Source organism: Arabidopsis lyrata (genome assembly GCF_000004255.2).
Source record: "Arabidopsis lyrata subsp. lyrata unplaced genomic scaffold ARALYscaffold_8, whole genome shotgun sequence".
Lineage (NCBI taxonomy): Eukaryota > Viridiplantae > Streptophyta > Magnoliopsida > Brassicales > Brassicaceae > Arabidopsis > Arabidopsis lyrata.
In genome coordinates, this window is record NW_003302548.1 from 15,649,803 (window position 1) to 15,669,568 (window position 19,766).

Here is a 19,766-nt window from a genome sequence, read left to right on the forward strand (position 1 = left end):
GGGCGATCTTTTTTTGGTTCTGATGTTAAAAGAAATTTTCAAAGTTGTGTCTTGTGAAATGAATTCCATAGAATTTCATAAGAAAATTATTAAAAACAGAATTGAACATATAACACCAAGATATTAAAAATTACACATATAAATTTTTATCAATGTAGAATGACATTTTAAAAAAAATTTAAACGATTAAAAATATTATTTTTTAAATTATCATTCAGATTAATTTTAAGTTTGCATATTGTATGTTGTTGACAAAAAAAAAATGATAGTTGTGGATGAAGAAAAGAACAGGTTCCACTTGTGAAAAATAAATTTGTGCTATATATTTTTTTCAAAGTTTTGTTATCATTTTTGTCCGTGTAGTTAAAAAAAGATTGACCACACCAAAAAGAATAGTTAATTTTGGTTTTTTTATCAACAGCTCTTTTTTTTTTAATCAACAGCTATATTTTCATTGTTGCGGTAAAGTTGGTAGATCTTATGCAGTGTTCAAGAAAGCGCTAGGCGCTAAGCGGGCGGTGACCCAGTGCCTAGCGCCTAGAACGTCTAATCGGGGCCTAGGCGATTTTTAGGCGGTTTAGACGTTTATAACATAAAATATTATAAATATGATATTATATATAAAAGTTATATAAAATGTCTATATAAAACTAAAAATTATGAAATTATAAACAAAACTAGATAAAACATTTATTTATATTTATATTAAACAATATATAAATATGTATAACTATATATATAAATAAAACTTTAATTAAAATTGAAAAAAATACATTAAACAAGATCTATGTAACTTTAGGCGGTCAAGACGGTTATCTAGACGTCGCATGAGAGCCTAGCGCCTAGTCGGGGCCTAGGCGACCGCCTAGACCGCTTTTTAGAACACTGATCTTATGAAATTGGTAAATCAATTCATTGAATTTGTATTCGCTGAAATTGAAAAGCCCTAATAATAGGAGAATTATTGTGAAACCATTTTCTTTTGTTTGCCTTTAAACATGCAAGCCACAGAATAAACTAAGCAATATCATATTGAAAGTAATAATTTGACTAATTATTCCGGGAAACCGTTTTAACAATCTTTAACGCGAAATTTGGCTAAAAAAGATTTTTTTTTCCTTTTTTTTTTCTTTTTTTGTATCGCTTATGCATTCTACATAACGACGATATCAATTTGATAATCTTTAGACTAATAGACTTTTAGCTACAAAATCCCATGATATAAATATTATTTTTCAATATAGGAAATTATGATCTCAAAATGAAATTTATGTAATTTCTTTCATTCAAATTATACAATTTTGACAACAAGCTTTAGCACGACAACAATTTTACAAAATCTTTTCGTAAGTGTGCTGATATACTAACGAATATGATATACTAACGTAACGAATAAAAAAACTATTGATTACTAGTTTAAAAATAGCTCTTCATTTTCAGAAGCAAGCTAACGGTTCTTTTGTTTCGACATTAACCTTCAACGAGTAACTTAACTAATAGCAATAATTAACATTAATTAACCGTCATTAATGACATTAATTAGTGGAGGCCACCAAGCTTACGATTCTGTGTTTCACTACAAACAAAAAGGGAGATTAGTGTGAGAAGACTGTCTAAATCTCAGGCTGTTATGTTCTTTCTTTCAGACTTAATTATGATTATTTTAATAAAACCTGGTTTTCAGGGCCATGCTCTTCTGGGCACGACCTCTCTCTCTTACCCTAAAAAAATTGTAAAATTATCCAACTTATGGAGACTTTGGACATAGATTTATCATTAGTCTAATCACTGACACGTGTAGTTGAATTCTTATATGTTACTTTGTATGGTTTCAACTTTCAAATAAGAGGTTTTGCATGTTCGGAACAATTAAATAATCATAACAAAATTCGATTGTTTTATAGAATAGTAAAAAAACTAATAGTTAGATTCTTTACAAAACGCAATTTATCGAAAGCAAGGCATCTTCGAAGTGGTCGTGTAAGAGTCTCGATTTTTGCCTTTTTGTTAAAAGGTGATTTTTAGTTAATTTTAAAATCATTTTCCGTATGTTGGTACACAAATGAAAATATGGTGTGGGTTGAAAATCAATATTAAAATCATCATTTACAAATACCAAAACTTTACTTTCACAAAACTAATCACTAGTGGGAATAAAACAGTATAAGATATCACTGGTAAGTGATATTGCGCGAAATTGAAAACGGAATGGTGAGTATAATTTTATAATAATGTAACATAGTTATTACTAATTTACTATTAACTAGTAGAAAATGAAGAATTATTAAGTAAAGACAAAATTATTCAATGCAACTGCAATGAAACCCCGAGGGAAAGAAAGACCTTGTGTGGTTCTGCTATTTCCATGTGGCTGCTAGTGGTCCTTCATACGTCAACTATACTTGCAAGAAAAATTTAAAATCAAGTTTTAAAATTAAAATTTCAAGTAGTTTTGATTGTTTTATTTCAATGTTTTGAGATAGTGCTTGAGTAGTGGAAACAATAAAACCATTAGGAATAGTCGAACAGACCTCGAAAGAAGCCTCGATAAGCCCAAACTGAAACATATATATATATATATAATCGCATTGGTGACTCAAGAATTAGAAAACAAACGTAAAAATTCTAGTTTTGACAAAGCTTACAATTTATGAACTTACACTAACAAAAGAAAAACAAGCAAATTACAAACCTTGCAAAAACATTTACACCAAAATAAAGATTGCTATATAGTAAGTTTCGTTAATTTATTATCCTTAAATAACTTCTTCATATATTTCATTGAGTAAATAACACTTCTTTATAATGGAAATACAAATATTCACAAATTTAACGAAAATGTTTTGTTCACCTGTGATTTTTTAGTATTAATTATTATCGGTGGTTACCATTCATCACAAATTCGTAGTGATGCAAAACAGAACCTTGTTGAAAATTTCAGAACTTTGTGAAATATTTTAGAAGTATTTTAAAATTTACAAATTTTTGGAATTTTACAATGGATCAATAAAAACTTTGAAAAATTGTTTTTATAACATATATTGTTTTCAGAAATTTTTGCAAGAATATAAATATGTTTCCTATGATATAAAAAATATTTTTAACAAACTTTGGATTTCCTTATGTTTTTCTGAAAATTTTACAGGTTTTGGAAAACATTCATATGTTTTGAGAAAGTTTAAAATGTTTGTCTGCCGAAACATTGTTCATATTCCTCACTGAAATGATCAATTTTTCTTTGATATTTAAACCTCTTATATGAAATGAAATCAACCCAACACCATAAATTCTAACCATCTTTTAAATCTCATCAAAGATTATAATTTTTTAATCACAAATTTAATCTCTTTAACTCTAAAATCCTAAATCCTATTGTCGTTTAACCCTCATGGATGTTCACGATTGTCGATCTTGCGTTCATGTCTTCCCTAAAACATAAGAAAAAAAAAACAAACGAAAAAAGAAATTAATTAGTTGAAAAAAAAAAAAAAAACTAGTTAGTTTCTTATAACTCCTAAAAAACACTATTCTACAAACTATTTTCTAACAAAACGTATTACTTCAATACTTCTTATAAATATTTTTATTACTAACTTATCTAATGATGAGAAACAAATATCTTGGATTTGTAAAATATTTTAGGGAAAGTGTGGAGATTAATAAATTATTTCCGTAAAATATTTTACAAATCCAAGATAATTTTTTCTTTACATAAAATATCGATTAGATATCTAATTTCATTTCATTTACCAAATAGAAAACTACAAATACAAATAGTGAAAAAACATTAAAATAAATTGAATTTTACATAAAAAAAACTTACAAAAATAATACTCTGTATATGGAAATTAAACTTACCATAATAATACTGTATACATTAGAATTAAATTTGGTTTTGTTAAAAGGAATTAAATGAGTTACTGGCTTACTGCTTACTAGTTTTAGGGAAGGAGAAACCGAATAGGGAAGTTAATGCAGCCGACATTTTTGACGACGAATAGTTAATTGGTTGTAATGTCTCTTAAACCGTGCATTACTTACAATTATTAAAGTATTTAACATCTTTGGAATATGGGAACACCTATCTTTAATAAACCAAAAAACATGGAACACTTTTTTTTTTTCTTCTTCTTTCAGTCGACAATAATTGTTTGAATTTTCAATTTTGGGTTTGAAATCTCTCGAGTCTCGTAGCCTACGACTGTTCATGGATATCTAAATCAAACCTATAATTTGATATTTTGTTAGACATGAGACGATGTTTAATTTGGTCATTTGATCGTAATTAGATCCTCTTTAATACACTGATCCGTGGTATAATGATAAATTTTGAAAAAAAATATAGTACAACACTATTAAATGTTAAAACATATAGAGAAGAGAAATTCCAAATTTCCAACACTATTAAATGTTAAAAAATATAGTACAACACTATTAAATTTCCAACACTATTAAAAAAAATATAGTACAACACTATGTTTTATGGACTTGTAAGATAAATGGTTAGAGGTGATACTTTTAAGCTCGGACAAGCGATGGATCCGAGGTCCATCAAAGCCCATTTACAGAACTTGATTTCAGTCCAATCCATTCATCTATAGATTCTATACTATGATCACTTTACTTCTTAATTAATATTAACAACTTAGATTTTAAAGTAGACAAAAAAGTAATTAGATTCTTTTACATTTAAACCAAAATACCACTCACATTCCACCTAATTGCGTTGTCAAATAATTTGACTCCACCAAATATTGTAACATGCTTTCGTCAAACTCATGATATGATATGAATAAGATAGATTGTTATTAACCAATTTAGGTTGTTTAATGGTTTGTACTTTGTACTAGTGTAATACTATCATTGTTGCGTTATCACTCGAGTTAAAACATGCATAATACATGTCGTTTATTGGATATAGGAAACTCATTATCTCATTTAGGGCATATCTTTGTCTCCCTCTAGTGAAAATGTTTTATACATACGGTGCTGCAACAAAACTCATTGTAATCATGACGGCCATTGACCACACGGAGTCACGGACTATCTCACACAGTAAATCTGAACAACTCGTAGCATAAACTGATCACACAACAAAAACATCAAATCATAATTTCACCACAAGAAGAAACACCAGAAGATTATCAGTTTCTAGTTTCACAAAGATGATGTTTTTTTGTTTCGTTTAAAACAGGACCCACTTCATTTGGTCCTGTCTTCAGAAAGTTAAAAAGGACACAGAGAGAGGTCTATTGAATCATACATAGAAATTAAGGCAGATTTTTCATATAGAGATAATTTAGTAGGTGGGATTTTCCGTTTAGCCCATGGCATACTTCTGAGTCCAGCTCCGTGCAGTGGACTCGTACTTGTTCTTGTCAGTCTTGTACATGTGAGCTATCTCAGGCACCAAAGGATCATCCGGGTTTGGATCGGTTAACAAAGAACAGATCGATAGCAGCACCTGTTCATTGCAAAGCAGTTCTTAGAACAGCTCGGAAACAAACAACCAATTTTCATCCTCAATGAGTCTAAGCTTAATGCTTCAGAGATAACTAAAATCCTCAGAGTTATACCTTCTAATGGGAAAAGATGAGCAAAAGAGGAGAAGATAACCGAAATGAGTCAAAGTTTAATGAAGACAGCTCAATGTTATCACTTCAACCAGGAATTAAGGAGCAAAAGCAAGTGTGATAGATTATTGCTTCTGAAGCTGTTTTAATAGAGAGTATCTGCATATTGTTTGTTATGGTGGGTTTCTAACGTTTACAGAAAAGAAGAAAATCCGAACCTTGGAAATGGTGAGCGCAGGACTCCACTGCTCCTTCAAGATGTCGAGGCAAATGCTACCGTTGCTGTTAATGTTGGGATGGAACACCTTGGTCCTAAAGGCCACCTAGATTTCATCACACCATAATTAGAACAATAAGATAATGAAGACCACAAAGAACATACAAGCTTTAACAAAACATACTTAATACCAATTCTCAAAATACTGGAATCACCTTAGGAGGCTTGAATGGGTAATCTGGAGGGAAATGGATGGTTACAAGGAAAACACCTCCAGCATAAGGACTCTCTGAAGGACCCATAATCGTCGCCTGCCAGTGAAACATGTCTTCAGCAACAGGACCTGTACACAAAAAAAAAACTCAATCTCAGACCACAAGGTCCATGAAAACAAAGAGAACATAATTTTTCTTCACAAGTATAACCAGATCCCAAAACGTAACACAATGAAACGAGTTTTAAGCCGTTTATAAGATCTACACCAATTTTGTTCTAGCCGCCAGATCTTAAAAAGTAAAACGAGTACTAAGCTCGAGATCGGAACCAAACAACACAAATCCAAACAAATCCAAGAATAAGCGAACAAAAAAAAAAAAACCGATCTATCAACACCAGCTCAGAGAAACCTCAAAATCTCAAAATCGAAAGACAAAACAAGTACCTGCGCTACATGATGTAGGTGGATCCTTCTGAAGATCCTTCAATTCCTTCAAGATCCGCTTCGACGCCATATCCAAAAACCTAAAAAATCAAACAAAGATTCTAAAACGGATTCAGAGAAGCTATAAATCCGTGAGAATTATAAGTAACAGATCTAAGAATTACACAGGAAAAAATACCTTTGATTTGTCGCGTAATCGGATTGGCGATGTTTTCGCCTTTTTCTTCTCGTATTAGGGAGAAGAAGAACCAAGACTTGGGAGAAAGAAGAAAATAGAGATGGTGGTGGACGAAAGAGGAACAAAAGTTATTATTCTCTGTGCTCACGTCCACCATATATAAGGTGGATTAATAAATTCTTTCTTTGACTAGTGGACTCTTTTAACGCGGTGGTTCTTGTTAAAAAATATCAAGTGGCAATAAACGTCGTCGTTTGAATAAAGTCATCTAATCTAACGGCTAAGATCTCATCATTTAAATTCAAAGAACAAAACACAAATCATATAATCAAACGGCTGAGATCTTTTCTCACTTTGGAGATTTTTTCAAGGCAGAAATCTGGTGAGAAAAAGAGAACCGATTCCGATTCCGATTCCGAGTCATCGTCGGCGGGAGGAATGGACCGGTTTAAGGAGCAACGGGGGCCGAAGTTTGACGGCGATGAATCTCCGCGACCTGATTTTGATGGCGGAGATGAAGATCGTAGTGTGGGGGAGGTAGACGGAGGAGATCAGACGCCATTCGCTGGAGGTAAAGTTAGGAGGAAAGCGTCTCGCTATAGAGAGCATCGTGGTGACTATCTCCACGTTTCTTCGCGTCCTGGATTGATGCGAATTCTGGAGAAACAAGGTTTGGTTGCTCCAAATTTTGGTTGTGATTTGATGAATTCGTTGAAAATTGTATGTGATTGCTTCATCTGGTGAAATTTTCGAATACGTACTAGTTTGATTGATATTTCATTATCGGATCTAGTTGATTTGATGTTGGATGTTCTTATGCTCTCTAGGTGCAGTAATGTGAATTGAACTTGATCTTGTCAAAAGTTTGCATTCAGTGAAATGAACTTGGAGGAATAGTTGAATCAGTTGTAAAAATTGTGGCATCGATTGATTTTGATTTTTATGTGATCTTTTAGATTCCTAGTGCTTGGCTTCAGATGAAGTTGCCAGGTGATTGTGTATTGATGTTGATGTGATTATTTGTAATAGGTGATACGTCGATTCTTTTTGCTGATAAAGTTTTGAAGTTCACTGGCTCGGGGAAGATGAAACGGCGTATTTTTATTCTCACTGATTTTGCGATCTATCTAATTGATCCGGAGACTGAAGCTATGACCAGGAGAATAGCCCTGGCAGCAGTAGAGAAAATGTGTTTGAGTAAATTGAGCGATAACTTCTTCGCTATCATTATTCCCACGGAATATGATCTATTCATGGCCAGCACTCGGAAGACTGAGCTTGTTCAGGTCATGGTAGATGTGACTAAAAGTGCATCTGACTATGAACTTGAAGTGCTTCTCTCCAACAGGTAACTGGCCGCAATTTCTGGTTTTTGTTGTCTCCTCTTTGAATGCTAATACCTTGCACATGAAATTTGTTTATTTTCATCTCATTTCCTGATATTGCCACTATAGGTCTTGTGTTACTGAGAACTGATGTGGGTCTTTTTAGTCTCTGAAACTTAGTGAGCTCTGTTTCTTAAGTGATTTGGCTATTAGTGGTGACACCAGAGGATCCACCTATACCTAGTAATCATATCTATATTTATGGAACAAGATAAAGAATTAACACTTTTAGGAGATAACTATTGAGATTAGTACTTTGAGATACAAATGGTTACAAGTATATTTTAAATATTGTTAGATAACAGATTCTAGTTTTGATTGACACTGTTCTCAAATGGCAACCATGATAATAGTCCGTGGAAACATTTTGTATATCTCTCATATCGTAGAACTCAGCTTTTGGTTTATACATGTGCAGTTTGTGTTTTATGCTGATAATGATTTTCTCCTTGTTTTTTGTTCCAGATTTGAGTACAATGCTTCTGCCTCATTAGTAAAGGAAGTGTCTTTTGAGGAATCTGAAGGTTTGTATGAATTAAATTCTGAACAAACAATTTGAATTCATCTAAGTTTGTGCCTGTTTTCTTTGCTCATCAAGCTCTACCACTCCTTTTCAGGGGGTATCAAGACCAAATTTTTGTGGAAGTAACTACATCTCAAGTCTCAACTCTCCTCGCTGTTCATAAACTTTGGAGGGACCACTAGTAAGATCTGTTTCGACTTTCGAATGTGAATGGATTCTTTCATGTTGGTTACTAAAAGCTAAAATCAGGGCGGTATGTGTTGTTTATTATATTCTGTTTTGACTTTCGAATGTGAATGGATTCTTTCATGTTGGTTATTAAAAGCCTAAATCAGTGCGAGATTTAGTAGTTAATGTCAGGAAAACCAAATCAAAATTTCTATATCGGGCTTCTGTGTTTTCCTTGGCGATAACATTATTATTGATCCTCTTAAGCGCCAACAGACTGTGTCTCGTTCTAGCGCAGATGGCGAATATAGAGGTGTCCTTCTTGTTGAAGCAGCACTCTTCCTTCTTGTATTTTTTCCCACTTGTATTGATCAATATATATATTACTTATAAACACATGAATTCTTTAACAAAGTAGAAGAAGAAGATTAGGCCTGGACTTTCGGTTATCGGTTGGGTCTATTCGGTTTCGGTTCTTTCGGTTCTAAAATTTAGTATCCATTCGGATATTTTGAAATTTCGGTTCGGTTTCGGTTCTTTTGGTTTTAAAATTTAGTATCCATTCGGTTATTTTGCTTTGAATATTTACGGATATTTTAGTTATTTTTAAGTATTTTCGGATATTTTTGGATATATTTCAGTTATTTTCGAATATTTTAACTACTTTAATTTATATTTTCAAGTATTTTTGATTATTTGGTCTATAAATAACTAATTATTTTGAAAATATAATTGTATTTCGGGTATTTCGGTTATCAAAAATATTTTGGTTCGGTGCCGATTCGGTTACGGTTATTTCGGTTATTAAATTTACTATCTATTCGGTTATTTTCAAATTTTTGGTTCGATTCGGTTTGTTTTTTTCTTCGGTTTTGGTTTTGTATATTCGGTTCGGTTTATTTGCCCGTGCCGAAGATTACGACTATATGGGCTTAGTTCAGGCCTGATCAAAAGTCAAGGCCCAATCGTTTGTTTTTAGTTATATAGAACAAAGGGACGGTTATGTCCCAAAACCAGGATAAATACTTTTTCGTACCTTGTTCAATCCTAAATCCCTACATCTGAAAATTTTCTTTCGAGGGTCGGGAACCCTAGAAGTCGCACTTGTCAAATTAACAATGGAAGAATTCGCCATCAAAGTAATCTTCTTATCCTTACGGATTTCTTCTTATGCACACTTTCCTTAACCTATGTCTCTATATATTAATAGTTTCTTTCTTCACAAGAAAGAAGAAAAACATTTGAGTAGTAGAATTTCTAATCAGATCTTTTGTTGTACCTTAAGGGTCAGGAATCGCTGGAAACGAAGGATCGTGAACGGTAATTTCATTTTCTTGTCTTGTTTTTTTGGGGGAACTAGAATTTGTCATGTTGATAATATATAATCTCCTGCAATCAAATTGTAGGGGTAGCACAATTTCCGTTGAAGGATATGACACTTCGCTTTATGAGTATCCTCTCGAACTCGCGTTGAGAAAGCATTTCGCTTCATGCGGAAAGATCCAATGTTTTCATATCTTCAAAGACTTTAAACGGGTTTTCCTCAAGAGGTTTTTTTGTAGCTTCCTCCCTCCAATTTTCACTCATGTTGTAACAATTCAACACTCAAATACAACTATTTTATTGTATATATTTTACAGTCCTCTGTTCATTAGTTTTTGGAAAGAAGAAGAAGGGGCCATAGACAAGGCATTACAACTTAGTGGAAGTGACGTGGGAGGATGGAATGTTGTCGTTAAGGCTGCACCCCGCCCGGAAGGTGACTGTAATCCTCATGCGGGAAACCTCTGCCGTCGAGAACGCGAGTAAGTTCATTAATACTATTAGGATGTCCGTGTATCTGTTCTTGATTGTGATCATGCTCTATAATGTAACTCTCTCCTGCAATTGAATTTTATAGTTTGCTGTTTTCGGTTTATGAAATACCTTCTTCGCTGTCTGAGATTGATGTCAAGATCGGGCTGTGTCATCTTTTCTCTTCATGTGGAGAGGTCACGGGTGTTGAAATTTACGCACACATTGATAACCAATGGTTTGTAGCTTCTTCCTCCAAAGCTCTCTCAAGTTATTAAATTTCTAACCAAAAACTTGTCTCTGTTGAATTTTACAGCGAAGCTATAATTTCTTTTGTGGGAAAAGGATGTGTAGACAAGGCGCAGGAGCTAATGAATGGACAAAGCATACATAGCAAAGATGGATGGAATATTGCACTTACTAAAGTTTTTCCCCCACTGCCCAAGAGCTTAAGAAAGCCTACTGGCTTTTTAAATCCATGTACATAAAATTTGCTCGCTCTTCTTTTTTCTTTTTTGCCAGCAACTCTTGCAAAGTTTTAGCCTCTCATTAATTTCCTTGTTTATACTTTATAGTATTTAAGGATGCTAAGATTGACAAGGGGAAGCAGAAGATGCAGAAGAAAACTACGGAGACGAAGAAGAAGCAGATCAAGAAGAAAACTTTGGAGTAGAAGGCTCTCTCTTTGTTACGAGAAGACAAATCCCTTCGGTGTTTTTTTTTTCTATTTAGTTTGTGATACAATGCCAACCTTTGTGTGTGTTTTTGTTTTAAAATATTTGAGTACAATGCTTTCTGCCTCATTAGTAAAGGAAGTTTCTTTTGAGGAATCTCAAGGTTTGTATGAATAAAATTCTGAACAAGTATTTTGGTTCCATCTGAGTTTTGTGTTAGTTTTCTTTGCTCATCAAGCACTACTACTCTTTTATTCAGGGGGTATCAAGACCAAATTTTTGTGGAAGTGACTACATCTCAACTTTCCTCGCTGTTCATACACTTTGGAGGGACCATTAGTAATATTCATGTGTGAAGAGTCCCTTTAATGGTCTTTCTTGAGAGTGAAATATTGAAATCTTTTTCTGAATGGTCAAATACATTAAGGAAAGATGGACTAGTCTTTCTCATAGTATATACGGCGATCCTGATAGACTTCCAATTGGAGTTGTTGTTGCACCTGTGGAAACCTCTGATCTGTATCCGCTGGCTAGTTTCTCTGGTCTTATCTCTTCCACCATTCTCACTACCTCAATCATGTTTGGTCTCTTCTCTGGTAATCTCGCCGTGCAAACCATACCAACCTGCAGCATTTCCACCATCTCTTCCTCTACTTGGGTACACCTCAAAAGCTCCACATCAAACACCTCTCCTGTCCATTCTTCTCTAACCACCGAGTTCACCCACCTCACCAGGTTTGCCACTTCTGATTTTCCTGTTAGTACCTCGAATATCAAAATCCCGAAACTATACACATCCGACGGTTGAGTCCCTTTTCTTGTGTCTGTTATCTCTGGTGCTCGATAGCCAACTGCATGTCGGGGTAGTGAATGCATCAGTGTAGCCATTCCTGCTCCAGAGATGCAGCCATATCCTTTTGCGTTGAGGAAAATGTTTGAGGACTTTATGTTCCCGTGGACTAGTTTCCCTCCGCTTTGTGAGTGGATATGAGCTACTCCTCTTGCTGTTCCATACACCATATTCAGTCTAGTTTCCCATTCTAGAGGTTTCCGATCCCTAAGACCTCTCTGACCTGAATAGTTAAACGCACATTGACCAACTTAGTTATGTAAGATACTGTATATATATGCTAAGGATACCCATACAATAGACTAACTTAGCCACCTATGCATTACTAAATTCAAATGGTGGCATTATCAACATACCGTGTAGCAATGTTGAAAGACTTCCATGTTCATAGTAATCATATACCACGAGCTTCTCATCCTTAGAGTAGAAATATCCTCTTAAAGTGGAAACATTCTCATGCTTGATGCTGCCAATATTTTCGATTTGCTGCTCGAATTCCCGCTGAGGTACACTCACTTCCTTGATCCTTTTCACAACGATGGTCGCAGAGTCCTCGAGATCAACCTTGTAGGTTGTTCCAAACGGGCCCTTCCCTAAAACTTCTGCTGAAGCTCTCAACAAGTCTTCTAGGTCAAAGACAAGATTCTTCCCTTCGAAAAACACAATCTTGTTATCTCCTTCACCTACGTTTGGATCTGAATCCTTCCTCCTCTTGCTAGGTTTTTCCTTTGTAGATCTTCTTTGCTCTTCTCTATTATGGATGATTACCAATAAGATAGCAAGCAGAGCTAGTATCGCAAAACACGCGCTTAATGCTATGCCAAGAACTGCATGGTTGTGATGTTTCGTGTGTTTCCTTAATGATGAATGAACCGGAGCCAGCTTTCCGGAGGAAACTTTGTTTCCGACAAATGCTGAGAGTGGAAATCTCTGCAATGACTCTGGTACAGTTCCTGTTAGGTTGTTGTGCGCTAAGTCGAGAAGCTTCAGACCGGAGATATGGAGATCAGGAATCTCACCCGAAAACATGTTATAAGCAAGATTCAGAGAGTGTAATCGAGTTAGCTTCCCAATCGAAGATGGGATACTACCATCAAACCGATTCTTAGAGAGATCAAGAACCGTTAGACTGTCCCAAGAAGAGAAATCAAAAGGCAAATGACCAGAAAACTCGTTGAAGTCGAGTTTAAGCTCTGTTAAGTTCTTCAAAGCTTGTAAAGTTGTAGGAAAAGGTCCAGAAATGTTGTTAGAACTGAGAATGAGAAACCGAAGATTGGTTAACCTCGCGATCGTGCTTAACTCGATATGCCCGCGTAGACCCGAGGCTGCTAAATGAAGAGCGTCAACACTGGAATGATCGGAGTTGCAAGTAACACCGGTCCATTTGGTACATATGGAAAGACTTGGTGACCAGTTGAGTGAATGAGAGTGATTGATGTTGCTAACAAATTGAAGAAGAGTGTGTTTATCTTCTTTGATCGTCTCTGCTTCTATGCAAATGTTGAAGATTACTCCGATGAGGACTAAAACAACTTGGCACTTCATTTTTCTTTGGGTGGAGAAAAAACTGGTTTAAGAGTAAAGTGACGTTTATAATAATGGATGAAGATGAAGAAGTGAGATTAGTTAGATATATAATAAGTTAACAATTATTGACTTTTGAGGAGCTATATAATAATAACTATATAAAAGGTTAAATTTTATTTAATCAGTGTATTATAACGAAAGTGGGTTGCTTTAGGTTAATGTTAGGTTCGGCGAGTTGTTGACTTGATGCATAACAACTCTGTTTTTGTTTTTGTTTGTTTGTTTGCTGAGAAAATCACGGTGAAAGCAACTCGAATATTTCAAAATTTTGTTATTTTTTTTTGGACAATATATTTCAACCTTTGAACAATTGATTTTTGGTGTGTGTAACCTAAGTCGTGTCTTGTAACAGTTGAAATTAGAAAAAGAGAGTTTCATGGTTCATGCTAATTATCGAGTCTCTCTCCTTATCCACCCACCTTCCAAACACACAAACTTTTGAGAAAGAATCTATGAGATCAGAGGAAAGAGACATATTCGAAGTCATCTTTTTTTCTCGTTGACTATGTTTAAAATGTTAGAAGTTAGAACTACATAGCTTGTGTTTTGGTTTAGGATGGTTTTGAAATGTTAGAATTTCATCATAAGTTTTAAGAGAACATTAAGTGATTTAGAAGCTTATTGATCTTTCGAACTTGTATCTTCTCAAAACTAAAAATGAAATCATGCATTATGGAAATTGTATAGTTATCTGAATTTCCGTATGATAGACAGAACATGTAGTAATCGAGTTCATAATATTTTAATGTTACAAAAATTCTATCAGAAAATCATTATTTTAGTTTTAAGTCTTAGTTCTATAGTAAACTAGTGTACAAATCTTTTTAAAACATCAAGAAAGTTATTAAAAGGTAACTTGAGATTAAGAACAAGATATAATCGTAAAATAATCAAAGCTACTTTGATCCTGTGACTAACTAACATAATTACCATGCACCAAAACATTAACTCGAATCGATAAAAAAATATAACTGATCTGGCAAAGTGGTTGTCATTTTTGCTCTTGTTCTCAAGCATGTGTAACGGTTGGGTCCATTCGGTTTTGGTTCTTTCGGTTCTAAAATTTAGTATCCATGCGGATATTTTGAAATTTCGGTTCGGTTCCAGTTTTTCGGTTTTAAAATTTAGTATCCATTCGGTTATTTTGCTTAGGATATTTTCGGATATTTCGGTTATTTTTGAGTATTTTCGGATATTTTTGGATATATTCCGGTTATTTTCGAGTACTTTTACTATTTTATATATTTTTCAAGTATTTTTGATTATTTGCTCTATAAATAACTAATTATTTTGAAAATATAATCGTATTTCGGGTATTTTGGTTATCCGAAATATTTTGGTTCGATACCGATTCGGTTACGTTTATTTCAGTTATTAAATTTAGTATCCATTCGGTTATTTTTAAATTTTCGGTTCGATTCGGTTTGTTCTTTTTGCTTGGATACATTCGGTTCAGTTTATTTGCACAGTAGTCGTCATTTTTGCTCTTGTTCGCAAGCATGTATGAAAATATATGGGCCTATTAGGCCCAGTCCAAAAAGACAAGTCAAAGCTAGCGAAGGATACACTAATCCTCATATCCAAACAGATCTCATCTTCTTCAAGACTTCTTCTTCATACGCTAATTTCCAATCTCCTTCTCTGCAAATTCTTCTTCAAACTAGAGAAAAAACAACAACAATGGATTACGATTACAGAAACAAGTCTGGTCCATCATACCCTCGACCTATGTACGGACCTCCATCAACATCTCCTTCTCCAGCATCTAACCATCCTATGTACGGATACCCTAAGATCGGTCAACAAACCGGTCACGGTCAGCAATTTTTCCCTCCGCCGGAGAGAAACTCTTCGTTTCAACATAATACTTCTCCCTCATGTAAGTCTGGTTCTGATCTCGAATTTAGGTTTTACGCGAATTTGATTTGTGATTGATGATCGTTGAATTTGGTTTTTGGTAGCTGGATTAGGAATCAAGGTGAATTTGAAGCCTGAGTATCGGATTACTCCGCCTGTAAGATTTTGTTTGAATTTTTCGATTGTTTGATCTATAACTCTGTGATTGTAGCTTACACTGTATTTGCAAATTGTTGCAGCCTCAGTTGTTGCCTCGAGTTGGAGATATTCATCGGAGTAGTTTTCAGTTCGATTTCGGTTTAGAGAGGAAAGTTCTTGCGGAGGCAGAGAAAGATAATCCAGATTGGAGTAAATTCGGGAGTGATAATCCACCGGCTAAGTTTCTGGAACCAACGTCGTCTTCAGTGGTAAGGCTCTTTCAATTCTACGGAAGCTTTTTAAAAGTTAGTCTGAGGTGAAGGGAACAAAGTATAGTATCAATGTGAGCTTTAGGAAGAACAAGTGTGGATGGTTATCGATGAATGTAATTAACGGGAACAGAATGGAAGCTTTGTAGAGTTACGCCGAGGTGATTAATGACAGCAATGTGAGGTCTAAGAAGAACAAGTGTGGATGATTATCGATGAATGTAACTTAACGGGAACAGAATGGAAGCTTTGTTGCGTTAGACTGAGGTGATTAATGGCACCAAGCTATAGTATCAATGTGATGTCTAGGATGAATAATTATGGATCATCTATGAATTTAATTAACTGAAGATTAGTTTTGTTATGTATACTACTGGATGTGAATTGGGTGAAGATCCTAATATTTGCATTATCATCGTTAATAAGTGATTCCCAATGCAGGGTGTAGATCCTGTAGTGATGAAATATGCTGCGTCTGGGCTAAACCCAGAAGCTGTCAACATTGCAGTTGCAAACTATGGTGATAATCCCACAAAGGTGCTTTATCATAATATCTTCACTATACATTATATTCTTGTATTAGCTGATTAAGCTGCACAGGTTCTAATTAGTGGTTATAGCGATCAACTATACTTTGAGTCCATATTTTAAAACTGTGATCAACCCTTCAGTTAAACTTTTGTGGTTCTTTGAATTGCCAGCCATCTTGCTTCTTCATTCTTTCCCCAAAGGAGAATCTATCTAATCACAGTTTTACGCTTTTCAGGTTCAAGAATTTGCAAATGGTTTCACAGCAATACGGGAGATGGGATTTCCAACAAACTCAGTCGCAGATGCTCTCTTCATGTTTGAGAACGATACCGAAAAAGCATTGGCACATTTGCTCCATGGTTCTTCCTAAATTTGGCTTTCAAGTTTTATCCTATAGTTTATTCAAGTAAACATCAAGTTTGATAACATAAAGATTGATAAAGTATAGATTATTGGGTTTTACTTGTGTAAATGAATGATTTTTTCTTTGGGAATTAACGTTTGTCGGTAAGAATATCTAAGCCCACATCCAAATCCTAGACTTTTGTATAATGCAATGCCAATAAAATGGCAAGTTTAGAATACATAGAAAAAATCAAGTGTGTAATTAGCCTTTCTCAGACAGATCATTTGTTCTTCTTTCTCTATAAGCACCAAAGAGCAAAGCCTCACACTTTGGATTCGTCATTGGTTCTACTACACTCCTGCGCATATAGCTTCTGAAACGAATGGAAATCAATTAGATACATGTCAAGCAATATGATTCAATTATATCTACATTGAAAATTCATGACATAAATTTAAGTACAAAAGCAGTAGAAGCTAAGTCATATACCTGAGGACCACGCAGAACAGCAGAACTTTCCTTCATCTACATGCTTGACATCAAGACCCACGAACCATGAACCCGTGCTGACGTCATCATGAGCATACGAATGAAGAATGTCTCTGTCACCATCCCATCATCATCATACATAACAAACACAAAAACTCAGTTTCAATCTTATTTCTCTGTTTATGCGGTTTGAGTATTTGAAAGATATGTGTTATCATGCGTAACCGAGAGTTGAACTGACCTATTGATCGATACAAATCTAGCCAATGCGTGCGTTATAACATACATCTCCCCATAAGCATGCCGGAAGTATCTGTAAGATAAATGAAACAAGAACAGGTGGTTCTTGGTCACATGGAAGAAATGAATCTAGTCGATGCATTGTTCTGATTATTATTTAACTTACGCTTTCTTGTCACCGAATTTCCACCACTCTGGTTCATACCATTTGTGGTTCCTGCAAGAAAAGCAAAACTTGAGTTAACATTATATCAGACTGATAATATCCTGACGATCCTAATTGTTCTAGTGGTGCTGGGTTTTAAATCTTAAACTCACGGTTCTGAGAAAACTTCGCCTGATTTCATGCAACCGATGTAAGCCCGTGGGTTTTCCAGATGTGCTGCAAGCGTACTTCCCAGAGCATCTGCACAGTAGCAGTTACATTCATAGCACATAATCATGTCAGCAAAATGCAAACATGGAAACTCTTGACCTTAGACCTCTAGAGTGGCATGAAAAAAAAGGGTGCAAGAACGTCATGCTCTGTATTTCACAGCCTAAAAATAATTCTAACAGTGAACTTCACAATTTAATTAAAGCACCATACCTAGAAGAATGACATAGACAATCAACTAAATTATCCATATTTACAATCAATCCAATAAACACCAACAACCAAAGGTTTCGACTGTAAAATACTCTTTGTAGTACTAACTTACCGATATTTACATAGATATTGTCGATGGCCTTGGCATAAAACTGTGCATCCCACCTATCTGCAGCGTAGGCAAAGAACAGTTTTACCTTCTTAGAAGCTTCCTCGGGTGCCTCAACTACATTATCCTGAAAACCAGTAAATGGCCAAGCTCTCAAACTAACACAGGTAAGCTGATAAATGAATGCTTGAAGTAATAATATAGAGAGTCAGAAAACACATACGAGAATTATGAAGTCATCGGTTTGACTATTTTCAGCATCAATGCTCTTGTCCATGCTGTCTCCTTTATTTGCACTACATAACAGAAAAATAATGTTTCAAAACAAGATTCCAATACCGCATAATCATCTTTAAACGCATAGATACATCAAAGAGTGATAAACCGAATCCAAACCTTCTTCCAATAACAAATCGTGCAATCACACCCTTTTCACTTTCAAGTTTTTTTAGTGATGCACCTGCAATAAAAGGACATACTAAGCTCACAACATCTGCAAATAACATACTGGTATCTTAATAAAACACGAATAAGGAGTAACCCTACCCGTCCCCATCCATGCTTGACGAACTGCATCCCTCTTCTTCTTGTTACCCAAACTAGTCATTATACCGATAACCACTAACGGTCTTTTCTTAGTTTCAGTTCCATCAGTAAGTTTGGGACTTTTTGAAACAAAGCCTTCTTGCCTTGCTGCACTTAATTCCATCTCAAGAGCTGCTAATGTCTTCTTCTGTTCCCTAGAAAGAAAAGTCTTTGTTCAACAAAATAATTCAAAGGAAATCAAAATCGGACAAAGTACCAATCTTTTACCTGCAAGCTATGATCTTCAAAGTATCATCCACTGATATAGCAGATTTTCCCTAAACCCATCATTAGCATTCAAGTACATTACACCAAAGCAAGACAATAATTGCAAAGGTAATAACTTTCTGACATGACAATAATCTTATAAGAAACAAAACATAAATACTCTCTCTGCTGTAATGAAAGTGACAATCAAATACTAACCTGTCCGGTTACTCTATCGAGCTCCTTGATTAGATGAACCCTAGTTTGAGATTCTTGCCATAAACTATCTCAAAAACACACAGAAACGAGGAATAAGAATCAGACGAACACAAGTAATTGTGAGAGCAATGGATTAAGAACTAACCGGCCTGCTACATAGAAGGAAGCGAAAGTTGCAAACATGGAAAGCAAAAGGGAAGATATTCTCGAGCTCGATAATCTTAAACTCGACCCTTTCCTCGCCATTGAAACAGATCCAAAACCAGATCTCTTAATCAAAGCAATCAAATTCACCACGACGTCAATGCTTCGATCGAATTTTCGCTAATCAATTCTCCAGAAATCGAAGTTTCTGGATCAACTGATTCGTCGTCACTCAAAATAAAAAACAATTAGGAAAGTGTCGTTGGATCTGCTACCGGAGAAACGGAGAGATCACTCACTTCGGTTATGATTTTGGATCTTCCGATGAAACTCGCCGAGAAAAATTGGAATCAGAGAGATAAGAAGAGAGTGCCGTTGAGATTTTTATCAGATGGGTTGTGAATTTGTGTGATCTTCTTAATTAATTACTCAC

The 19,766-nt window shown here is 34.9% G+C and overlaps 6 protein-coding genes across 9 annotated transcripts; 3 read left to right on the forward strand and 3 right to left on the reverse strand.

Moving 5' to 3' along the window:
* Positions 1 to 5,083: 5,083 nt before the first annotated feature.
* LOC9302042 (ubiquitin-conjugating enzyme E2 10) lies at positions 5,084 to 6,831 on the reverse strand. Of its 2 annotated transcripts, none has more exons than XM_002865922.2 (5): positions 6,630 to 6,831; positions 6,452 to 6,531; positions 6,006 to 6,133; positions 5,792 to 5,896; positions 5,084 to 5,464 (listed from the first exon to the last, which is right to left on the reverse strand). In XM_002865922.2, the coding sequence occupies exons 2-5, from the start codon at positions 6,519 to 6,521 to the stop codon at positions 5,321 to 5,323; spliced, it is 447 nt and encodes a 148-aa protein (XP_002865968.1). In that variant the 5' UTR covers positions 6,522 to 6,531; positions 6,630 to 6,831; the 3' UTR covers positions 5,084 to 5,320. The 2 variants fall into 2 exon arrangements, with proteins under 2 accessions (XP_002865968.1, XP_020885352.1); XM_021029693.1 differs by having other exon boundaries at positions 6,452 to 6,552; positions 6,630 to 6,717.
* Positions 6,832 to 6,863: 32 nt separating this feature from the next.
* On the forward strand, positions 6,864 to 9,032 carry LOC9302043 (myosin IB heavy chain). The gene is made up of 4 exons (XM_002864189.2): positions 6,864 to 7,299; positions 7,659 to 7,977; positions 8,480 to 8,538; positions 8,632 to 9,032. The coding sequence occupies exons 1-4, from the start codon at positions 7,068 to 7,070 to the stop codon at positions 8,661 to 8,663; spliced, it is 642 nt and encodes a 213-aa protein (XP_002864235.1). The 5' UTR covers positions 6,864 to 7,067; the 3' UTR covers positions 8,664 to 9,032.
* Positions 9,033 to 9,734: 702 nt separating this feature from the next.
* Positions 9,735 to 11,392, forward strand: LOC110225897. The gene is made up of 7 exons (XM_021016209.1): positions 9,735 to 9,844; positions 9,991 to 10,025; positions 10,112 to 10,255; positions 10,346 to 10,510; positions 10,606 to 10,737; positions 10,816 to 10,979; positions 11,075 to 11,392. Exons 1-7 carry the CDS (start codon positions 9,824 to 9,826, stop codon positions 11,170 to 11,172), a joined length of 759 nt encoding a protein of 252 aa, XP_020871868.1. The 5' UTR covers positions 9,735 to 9,823; the 3' UTR covers positions 11,173 to 11,392.
* A 38-nt stretch (positions 11,393 to 11,430) lies between these two features.
* Positions 11,431 to 14,028, reverse strand: LOC9300312 (probable inactive receptor kinase At5g53320). Its single transcript, XM_002865923.2, has 2 exons — positions 12,380 to 14,028; positions 11,431 to 12,246 (listed from the first exon to the last, which is right to left on the reverse strand). The coding sequence occupies exons 1-2, from the start codon at positions 13,566 to 13,568 to the stop codon at positions 11,621 to 11,623; spliced, it is 1,815 nt and encodes a 604-aa protein (XP_002865969.1). The 5' UTR covers positions 13,569 to 14,028; the 3' UTR covers positions 11,431 to 11,620.
* A 1,130-nt stretch (positions 14,029 to 15,158) lies between these two features.
* LOC9302044 lies at positions 15,159 to 17,012 on the forward strand. Its single transcript, XM_021010790.1, has 5 exons — positions 15,159 to 15,489; positions 15,572 to 15,624; positions 15,707 to 15,874; positions 16,316 to 16,411; positions 16,641 to 17,012. The coding sequence occupies exons 1-5, from the start codon at positions 15,291 to 15,293 to the stop codon at positions 16,773 to 16,775; spliced, it is 651 nt and encodes a 216-aa protein (XP_020866449.1). The 5' UTR covers positions 15,159 to 15,290; the 3' UTR covers positions 16,776 to 17,012.
* On the reverse strand, positions 16,874 to 19,766 carry LOC9300313 (hydroxyproline O-galactosyltransferase HPGT1). 3 transcript variants are annotated; one of them, XM_021010781.1, is made up of 13 exons: positions 19,633 to 19,765; positions 19,335 to 19,550; positions 19,190 to 19,253; positions 18,992 to 19,041; positions 18,725 to 18,918; positions 18,575 to 18,638; positions 18,402 to 18,474; positions 18,182 to 18,305; positions 17,799 to 17,886; positions 17,647 to 17,697; positions 17,482 to 17,553; positions 17,241 to 17,353; positions 16,924 to 17,124 (listed from the first exon to the last, which is right to left on the reverse strand). In XM_021010781.1, exons 2-13 carry the CDS (start codon positions 19,433 to 19,435, stop codon positions 17,102 to 17,104), a joined length of 1,017 nt encoding a protein of 338 aa, XP_020866440.1. In that variant the 5' UTR covers positions 19,436 to 19,550; positions 19,633 to 19,765; the 3' UTR covers positions 16,924 to 17,101. The 3 variants fall into 3 exon arrangements, with proteins under 3 accessions (XP_020866435.1, XP_020866443.1, XP_020866440.1); XM_021010776.1 differs by having other exon boundaries at positions 16,874 to 17,124; positions 19,335 to 19,765; XM_021010784.1 differs by having other exon boundaries at positions 16,918 to 17,121; positions 19,335 to 19,766.

Coding starts and splice junctions, on each gene's coding strand:
- LOC9300312 (XM_002865923.2), bottom strand. CDS start 13,568: ATGAAGTGCCAAGTTGTTTTAGTCCTCATCGGAGTAATCTTCAACATT. Junction 12,247..12,379: donor TCTTTCAACATTGCTACACG/GTATGTTGATAA, acceptor TTAACTATTCAG/GTCAGAGAGGTCTTAGGGAT.
- LOC9302044 (XM_021010790.1), top strand. CDS start 15,291: ATGGATTACGATTACAGAAACAAGTCTGGTCCATCATACCCTCGACCT. Junction 15,490..15,571: donor ACATAATACTTCTCCCTCAT/GTAAGTCTGGTT, acceptor GGTTTTTGGTAG/CTGGATTAGGAATCAAGGTG. Junction 16,412..16,640: donor ATGGTGATAATCCCACAAAG/GTGCTTTATCAT, acceptor TACGCTTTTCAG/GTTCAAGAATTTGCAAATGG.
- LOC9300313 (XM_021010776.1), bottom strand. CDS start 19,435: ATGGCGAGGAAAGGGTCGAGTTTAAGATTATCGAGCTCGAGAATATCT. Junction 18,475..18,574: donor CGATTTGTTATTGGAAGAAG/GTTTGGATTCGG, acceptor TCTGTTATGTAG/TGCAAATAAAGGAGACAGCA. Junction 17,354..17,481: donor AGATTTGTATCGATCAATAG/GTCAGTTCAACT, acceptor GGATGGTGACAG/AGACATTCTTCATTCGTATG.
- LOC9302043 (XM_002864189.2), top strand. CDS start 7,068: ATGGACCGGTTTAAGGAGCAACGGGGGCCGAAGTTTGACGGCGATGAA. Junction 7,978..8,479: donor GAAGTGCTTCTCTCCAACAG/GTAACTGGCCGC, acceptor TTTTTGTTCCAG/ATTTGAGTACAATGCTTCTG. Junction 8,539..8,631: donor GTCTTTTGAGGAATCTGAAG/GTTTGTATGAAT, acceptor ACTCCTTTTCAG/GGGGTATCAAGACCAAATTT.
- LOC9302042 (XM_002865922.2), bottom strand. CDS start 6,521: ATGGCGTCGAAGCGGATCTTGAAGGAATTGAAGGATCTTCAGAAGGAT. Junction 5,897..6,005: donor ACCCATTCAAGCCTCCTAAG/GTGATTCCAGTA, acceptor GATGAAATCTAG/GTGGCCTTTAGGACCAAGGT. Junction 5,465..5,791: donor CTGCGCTCACCATTTCCAAG/GTTCGGATTTTC, acceptor TGCAATGAACAG/GTGCTGCTATCGATCTGTTC.
- LOC110225897 (XM_021016209.1), top strand. CDS start 9,824: ATGGAAGAATTCGCCATCAAA. Junction 10,738..10,815: donor GCACACATTGATAACCAATG/GTTTGTAGCTTC, acceptor TGAATTTTACAG/CGAAGCTATAATTTCTTTTG. Junction 10,980..11,074: donor TACTGGCTTTTTAAATCCAT/GTACATAAAATT, acceptor TATACTTTATAG/TATTTAAGGATGCTAAGATT.